Genomic DNA, 9,048 nt, shown 5'->3' on the forward strand with positions numbered 1-9,048 from the left:
CACTACTCCAATTAGGGTGGTGTTTGTACCACGCCGGCAGGCTCCTGGGCCTGATCCGCCGGTCTGTTGTAGGTCTGCCTACCTTGGAGGCGCGGGCAGCGGATCTGCCCTGCCCCTCCTACCACGCCTGCGGACCCCTGGGTTTGATCTGCAGTTTGATCACTGGTCTGCTCACCCTGCGGGCACGAGTGGCGGTTCCGCTCCGCCCCCACACCAATTTGGGTCACGTGACCACCCCACCGGCAGGGCCTGATCCGGGCGTGGGAGAAGGATCTGCTCTGCCCCTACTCCAGTTGGGGTGACATGTGTACCACACTGGCAGGCCACTGGGCCTGACCCGCCCGGCTGTCACAGGTCTGTTTACCTTGCAAGCGCGAACGGCAGCTCTGCCCTGCCCCTCCTACCACGCCCATGTACCACTGGGTCGCGGGTCTGCCCCCCTTGCGGGTGCAAGTGGCGGCTCCGCTCACACCCCCTCTCCAATTGGGGTCACGCGGTCACCACGCTGGCGAGCCGCTGGGCCTGCTCCGGGCGCTGGCGGCGGCCCGGCTTCTCCCCTCTGGCTCAACGACAAATTGAGGAGGCTCAGGTGACTGTGCCTCACCCCCCCTACCAGGAGACCAACTGCTTATGTCACCACTGGTATTGATGGAGTTCTCTCCTCCGCCGCTTTCTGCTGACATCAGATCTCTGCCATGTTGATATCGTATGCGAATGTCAGCCTTTCGTTCCCTTTGCCGGGCAACCAAAGCAACGGGTGAGTCCTGTCCGGCCCTCGGCAGGACCCCTACCGAGAAGCAGTTTCCGCGGGCTCCCAGCCCCGGCCCAGGGAAGTTCCGGGAGCCGGAACTCGGCCTCTCCGAACTCGGTGTAAGCTCGGCCTCTCCGAACTCCTGTAAGCTCCAAGAAGCAGTCCCCGCGGGCTCAGTTCCGGGAGCCGGAGTTCGGCTGCTTAGTGCTTGTTGTATGCTCTGATAGGAGCAGGGTTCATGAAGCAGCCTCCGCGGGGCGGTTCCGGGAGCCAGAACTCGGGCGCCCCGCGCTCGGCGTTCGCTCCGATAGGCTCAGGTTCTTAGAAGCACCCAGGCGCAGAACCCTAGCAATCTGTTTGCAAGCCACAGGCGAATTGTAGCCTGGAATTACCTGATCTATGGCTGAATGAGTTTCGGTCAGTCGAAAACGCCTTATTTTCTTAATTACCAAAATCTCTATGGGTATTTTGAGTGTTTTAGACAGTCAGATCTAGGAACGACTTAAGAGATCAAGTGGCCAGTCCCTTTATTTTAGATAATGAAACTTTAGCTAGGAAGAGTGATATATCCACCAGGCTCAGTGGCTGTGGAGGCTGAGACAGGAGGATCGAAAGTTCAAAGCCAGCTTAAGCAACTTAGTGGGCCCCTAAGCAACTCACAAAACCCTCTGTTTAAATAAAATACAAAAAGGGCTGGGTATGTGGTTCAGTGGTTAAGCACCCCTGGGTTCAATCTCTGATATAAAAAAAAAAAAAGAAAAATGATCCAAGGTCACTTGGAAAAATAATGGCAGAACTCAAGTCCCTAAACCCTGCTCCAGTGCCCTGTGATTTATATTACATACTCTGTCCCAGCAAAAAACATTATCTCAAGGGGTAAGGTGGTGGTGTAGTTCATTTATCTCTGAAGCTCATGATCTTTAAGCCCTGGAAGATAATCCTTTTGTGGTATTAGTCTGGTGACTTTTGCTGACCTCTTGATCTATCTTGGGTCTAGATAAGGTCATATTTTCCTTTCCCTCCCCACACTAGGCATCTTCTTTATAATCACCCATTTCAGCTTTCTGTTGCTCTTAGAATCCTGGACTCCTGTAGACTTTTGGGACTTATCTTGGTTGTATTTTATAATTAAAAGTCATCTTTCAATTCAAATGTCTTTGACTACCTATTTATTTATGTTAGTACACCCAAGGATGCTTTAACACTGAGCTGCATTCCCAGTCATTTGTGTTGTTTTGTTTTGTGACAGGGACTCGATAAGCTTCTGAGGGTCTTGCTAAGTTGCTGAGGTTGCTCTCGAATTTGCAGTCCTCCTGCATCAGCCTCCCCAGTCACTGAGTTTATAGAAGTGCATCACTATGCCAAGCTTACATACTTCTATATAATGATATATGGCTTGTTTATAACGTGTACATACCAGTAACATTGCTTATTGAAGTAATTCAGGAAACTTGACCATCATGAATCTGAGATAATCACAATTCAGAACCATTTTTCTGCCTCCTTTAGAAAAAGAAATCATCATTTCCTTTTTATTTACATTTGAGGGTCCTTTCATTTTTGATAATTGACTTAAGGGATTTAATTTAATTCCCTGTTAGTGAAAATGAGCCATTTTTTTACAAGTAAAATTTCAGCCATTTTTTAAAAAAAATATTTAGTTTTTAGTTGTAGTTGGACACAATATCTTTATTTTTATTTGGTGCTGAGAATCAAACCAGGGCCTCACACATGCTAGATGAGCACTCTACCACTGAGCCACAACCTCAGCCTCAGCATTTTTTTTTAACAAATAAGAAGCATAGAATAATATCTTGATAACCATATGGAGCAAATTTAATCAAAAGAACAGTGTATGAGAAGCTGGTTTTCTCACAGTCATTATGAGGTTGAATGTCTTAAGCATAGTTGGGCATAGTGCCGTGGCTGGGAAGAGTGGAAGAAAACACCGTTCTCCTCGTTTCTTTGCAGTTATCTACAGAAAGCTTCTTTGTACCAGGAATTGAACTCACAGCACTTAACCACTGAGCCATGTCTCCAACCACTTTTATTTTTTCAGACAGGGTCTCATTAAGTTGCTGAGGCTGGCATTGAACTTGATATTCTCCTGTCTCAATCTCCCAAGTTACAGGTACAGGCATGTGCCACCATGTCAAGTACCACATTGATATTCTTTTGGTCCCACTACCATGTGGTTAGAAAATTGGAAAAATCAAAGAATCACTTATGTTTTTAAATACTGTCTCTACAAAATGGGAAGCCATCACTGGCCTTGTATATCTAAAGATCAACTGACAGAGTTTGTAGAATTCTCCAAAATATAAGTTATCACTATAGTGATAACTTGGAATTTTAGTGCTGAAAGACACTTGCCTTGAATGTAATTGGAATGGCATCACTTATAAATTAACCCCTGCAAACTACATGAGTTATGATCCAATAAAGACAAGATTTCACACCAATTACTATAATGCAGTCCCGTATAATATAATACCATTTACAGAATTCAGAAGGAAATTAACTGGTTTCAAACTCATGTTATATGGAAGGATACAGAGCTTGTTGGGGTAGAACATGAATACGCATTGATGGGATCCGTAATTGCTTTGGAAAGCACAGAATATTTTACTAGGAAATTGAAGAATGGACCAGTCTGAGTTTATTTGGAAGGCAAATACTGGGTTTATTTGGAGGGCAGAAGCAGGCCAGCTGGCTTCTGGGCACTCTGTCAAGGGAGGGCAGCCTGGATGTGGTATATACAGGCCATATTACTGAGAAAGATCCTTTCTGATACAAACTAGCAGGAGATACACAGGCAGATGAACTTTTTAATTTGAACATGAATATTGGAACTGATACTGAGATTTTGGTCATGGGTGAAGTTATAATTGATTATTTTTAAAAATTTTTGCATATTTCAGGAGCTGTGGGTCAAGCATTTAGTGATTTTTTTTTTCCCCAAAGGTTTATGTTGTTTAGCCCTTTTTTTTATCCGGAAAAGTATGTTATTGGCTCTTGGCTCTGGCATCTGAATTCCCACTACTCTCCTGGACTCTGGACACAGTTCTGGAGTTTAAAAAGAAAATATTCAACATCTTTAGCCATGTCATAGGATAACTCATTTACCTTCCTGTTTAGTTCTGTTTTATTTTCTGCAAGCCTTGAGTCTAATGATAACTAATATAATTTGCCTTTGGGAGAATCAAGTTTGGAGTCAGGTTTTAACTTGCATGTTTTTCTTTGGCTTCCTTTTTTGGTAATACCCTTAATTATACTTCTGCAAAAATTGTTTACATTTATGCTAATAGTGGCAATAAGTGCCACAATCTTAATTTAATAAGGCCAATAACTTGTGGTTTCTGTTTTTTTTTTCCTATAGTCAGTTTTATTTGAGAGTTTTGTGATTAATAGGCATAATTATTTTAAAATGATCCACTTTTTTTCAGGAGATACTACACCTTTGATGGAAAAAAAGATATTAAGTGCAGCCACACATCCTGTTGGTGATGAAGAGGCTACTGAAGTAAATGCTAATGACCAACCAGAAGCTCCAAATCTAGTTCTGCAATCTCTGTTTTCACTAATACGAGGCGAAGTTGAGCAGTTGGATTCAAGAGCACTTCCTCTTTGCCTTCATCAGGTACCACATTAAACCCTTCACTTTCAGCTTCACTTAAATTCTGATACCAATATTTGTAATCATCTAAAATCCAGTGTTCTGTAATTGCTTCTGACCCACCTAGGGCTGTTGAATCCAGATGAAGATGACCAGTGGCTGGATTAGTGGCTGGTGGATTGGCATATTACTGACTAGTGACCACACTTTGCTCTTGAATAATCTTATCATTTGGATAATGGTTAACACCTTTTATTCAGTGATTAAGCTGTATACAAATAGGAATCAGTGTGACAACAGCTTAGTAAACACTGATTAGATGCCAAAATTATGCTAGACACAGGGTGGGGGAGGGAAGATCATTATCAGGGAATGTCCTTAAAAGAGCTGTGGAAGCTGGGGTTGTGGCTCAGTAGTAGAGCGCTTGCCTATCATGTGCAAGGCATTGGGTTTGATCCTTGGCACCACACAAACATGGATAAATAAAGGTTTAAAAATGTTGTATCTGTCTTTAAAAAAATTTTTTAAAGAGCTGTGGAGAATAGGAGAAAGTTACAAAGATACCTAAATGTAGAATTCTGTATTAAGTGTCGAAATAGACATGTGGTCAAGGTTTAGCAGCACAAAATGGGCGATTAACTTTGTCCTATAAGCACTAGGGAAAAGAAGGTGGTCCTTGGGCTGGGTTGTTCAGGATGATTAGGTGCTCACCAGATGACACAGTGAGCTGCTTCCAAAAGAGACATCAGCGTGTGGAAGACACAGCTGGGACAATGCTGGAGATTAAGGTGGGAAAAGAGACAGGTGAGACTTGATAGCTGGGGACCATAAGGCCTTAGTTTGAGAGGCTGGGCGTTGTTGTTGTTGTTGTTTAATAGATATGTTTTTTCTTAATTTTTTTTTACTTGTAAATGGACATAATATCTTCATTTTGTTTACTTTATTTTTATGTGGTGCTGAGGATCGAACCCAGAGCCTCACACATGCGAGGCAAGTCCTCTACCATTGAACCACAACCCCAGCTCCAAGGGCTGGGCGTTTTTTTAATAATGAAAATTTCAGGACCAATTTTGTTTTTATAGTTTTTGTTTTTGTTTTGTGGTGTTAAGGATCAAACACAGGGCCTTGTGCATGATAGACAAGTGCTGTACCACTAAGCTACAGCCCTAGCTCCCTGAAATTCAGTTTGAACTTTAGAAACATAATTCTTCTGATGACTAGGAAGGTAAATTGGAAGATGGACAGCCTGGAAAATAGGCAGCCTTTCCACTCACTGTCCAGTGAGTGGAAATCCTTTTTACATAAAAGCCCATTCAGGAAAAATAAAACTGCATTTTTTTTTCCACTTAAAATAATTGATATGTGGGAATGGAAAAAGTTCTACTTTTTACATTTACTTATATATCATTTTAACTTATGTGAGACAAAATTAAATAGTAAAATCTTAAAAAAAAATAAACCCAAGGTAGGAAAATGTATATTTTTAGAAATTTCTATTTCCTCCTTTGTGAACTTGAGGCAGGCCTTTGAGAAAACATGTACTGCTGTTTGGCCCCTAAACCATTACTGACTTGTCTTTGTTGAGGAACTCCAGCACCAAGGCAGCCTTCTAATCTTTCAGCCTCTGTAGCGTTTGCTCAGTAGGTTGAGTTTGCAAAGGGTATTCACAGTTCATGTTGTTTTATCCTCCAAACAACCTGGAGCATTAAGTATGATCATCATCTATTCACAAAGGGGGAAAACAAGGCTCCATCACAAAGCATGTTTTTATAACACTGATGCTAGTATGTGTTTACTCCATTTTAGTGCATCTGTTTTTGAAGCAACCTGGAAGAAATTTGAGTATAGGAAATATCCTGAATAATCTTATTGTGTCAAAGTATGATTTCTACAAGTGAATAATGGTATCTTAGGTTTGTAGGAGAGCATTCTTGTAGCTGGGATCATAGGTAATTGCCAACACACATGGCTCTGAACTCTTGACTAGCGTTCTGTACAATGTGCAGCACTGTGTACATAATTCCAAACACCATTATTCAATTGTGAGCACTTGGCCTGGCCTTTTGTTTAATATCAAAACAGAATCAAAAAGTTAGTGTCCATGAGGTCTTCAGCTGATAGTTGGTAAAATAAAAATGAAATGAATGGATGTAAAGGCCTCACATGATGTGGCATGTTTGCTTTTTAATTCACAATAAATAGAATGATCTTTTTATTCATGTTATGCCTTTTTAAGCTTCTGTAACGTTTTTCTCATGAAAGAAGATTGCTATGACTCTAAATACAATAGAATGTGTTTATGTAAAGACTGGAGAATGCCTGTGTTTGCTCAGCTTGAAATGTGTCAGACTTTAGAATTATTTCCTGTGCCTACAAAGCTCTTCTGAACCAGTTAATTAAGAGTCTTCTTACTTTCATATTAGAAACATTTAGAGTTTCAAAATTTTTATTTCTTCCAGATTTGTCATTAAACCCAAATAGTAATTTAATTTCCTCTGGCTTTCTTTTCATTTGCTTGTTTTTAACAGATAGCTGAGTCCTATTTCCAGGAAGAGGACTGTATCCTTTCTTAATTACTGGAAGAAACTCACCAAACCCTTATAGAAACTCACCAAACCCTTATTTTTAAAATGGGGGTCTACATAATAAAAAGTATAAATCATATGGTTTTAGTGGATTTTGACAATTTTAGTACCCACGTAACTACTTCAGAAAGCAAGGTTCTGAAAATATCTGTCACTCCAGAAAACTTTTAAAACCACCCAAAGTTGACCTTCCATGAATAAACCCTAGTTTTACCAAAATTAAATATTTATATTCAAGAAGGAGGAAAAGGACATTTTGCTGAAAATAAGATGTAAAAATCTTTTGGATTTTCTTTCTTTGAAATTAAACAGACATAAAAGTCAAGTGATATTTATATGATGGAGCATGTCAGATATATTACACATTATCTCATGACTATCTTATTACAGCTAGAGTCATGTGTTACTTGACAGTGGGGATATGTCTTGAGAAATGCATCATTAGGTGATTTTGTCATTGCAAATGTCATACTAAGACGGCTACTGTGTTGTTAGGTCATTGTTGACCAAAACATTGTTATGTGGTACATGACTGTATATAGCTGCAAAGGAAAGAATAGTTCTTCACTAGTAATAAACAGAATGAAAATTGCTTTTCTTTTGAAGGGATGGCCTAGTGTACACTGTCTAGACAGTTTACTTTTCTTTCTAACCTTATTGACTTTCACCTTTCTGACCAGATTGAGGATAATCAGTTATTGTCCTAAACCCTGTCAAATTAACTGAGGTACTTCAAACAATGACAGTTTGCTTCCTAAATATGTTGGAACTCTAGTGAAATGAAGAGGGAACTCACACGTGTGCATTCATTCCCTTTCCTTGCACCCCACCCCTTCTTCTTAAACAAAGAATGAATATCTGATATAGAGCAATATAGAGTAGTATCAGCAGCCCTGGGAAGCTCCTAGAAATGCAAGTTCATGGGCCTCAGAATTAGAGCTTCTGCGGGATCAGACCCATGAATCAATATTTTTTAAAAATATTTATTTTTTAGTTGTAGTTGGACACAGTGCCTTTATTTTATTTATTTTATGTGGCGCTGAGGATCAAACCCAGGGCCTTGCCCTTGCTAGGCGAGCGCTCTACTGCTGAGCCACAACCACACCTCTTTTTTTTTTTTCAGTTGTCAATGGACCTTTATTTTATTTATTTATTTATATGTGGCGCTGAGACTCAAACCCAGTACCTCACACATGGCAGGCAAGCACTCTACCACTGAGCCACAACCTTAGCCCATGAATCAGTATTTTAACAAATTTTTCAGATAATTTTTATGTTCAAGAAAGTTTGAGAAACACTGGTATAATTAAGACATGGCAGAGGAAAGAACAAATTGTTCCCATTTCTCCTGGGCCTATTTTAGGATCCCAGGGATATCTTTAAGACAACAAATGAGAGGGAGAACTGAACCTCTGAGTGTTTATGGAAAGGACGCAAAGCTAAACTGAATTTTTCTCTTTCTTTTTTCTGGGTCAACATTTAGAACACTGCCCAGAGGAAGGTAGAAAATTGGACAATGTATCTTGACCACAAAAGACGCACATATTTGTGATACAGATGGGAAGGCAAAAGTTTGTAATAAGATCTACATAAAACTGGAATCACATGACACTTTTGAAAATCACTGTGGTAATTAAAATTTTTAGAAAAGATCCATATAATTTTTGCTCACCATTGTCTGGACATGTGGTCTTTTGGTCTTATAAGAGAAAAGCATTCAGTGGGAAATAAGTCAAGGATGAAGGTTAGCTGAAACCAGAAACAAACACTTATGTCTCGGGTCACATAGTTGCTTGACAGAAAGTAATTTCAGGAGAAAAATTTCAAAAAGGAAAACAAATAGTCTCCCAGATTCCATGTGGGTTCTATTGACTCTGCTAGAAGTATGTTAGCAAGCAGGCACTCTTTGAGCATGAAAACCTTTTAATTCCTGCTGTTTGTTGATAATATGGAATCCATGTAGCTACTTCATAATATACTAGAATAAAATTTATCTACTTCAAAACCAAGAATCATTACTTTAGATATGTTTAAATTTAAGAATGTCTAGAGTTCTCTCTCTCTCTCTCTCTCTCTCTCTCTCTCTCTCTCTCTCT

The 9,048-nt window shown here is 40.1% G+C and overlaps 1 protein-coding gene across 2 annotated transcripts in view; it reads left to right on the plus strand.

The window, feature by feature from the left end:
* Cnst (consortin, connexin sorting protein) overlaps positions 1 to 9,048 on the plus strand; it is a 104,068-nt gene that overhangs the window by 64,110 nt on the left and 30,910 nt on the right. For both annotated transcript variants that reach the window (XM_015483562.2, XM_048809267.1), the window contains exons 3-4: positions 4,198 to 4,391; positions 6,896 to 6,926. In XM_015483562.2, the coding sequence (XP_015339048.1) occupies positions 4,198 to 4,391; positions 6,896 to 6,926 (225 nt within the window). The remainder of the gene's footprint in view (positions 1 to 4,197; positions 4,392 to 6,895; positions 6,927 to 9,048) is intronic.

The sequence above is a fragment of the Marmota marmota genome, unplaced genomic scaffold (assembly GCF_001458135.2).
Source record: "Marmota marmota marmota unplaced genomic scaffold, marMar, whole genome shotgun sequence".
NCBI classification, from domain to species: Eukaryota; Metazoa; Chordata; class Mammalia; order Rodentia; family Sciuridae; genus Marmota; species Marmota marmota.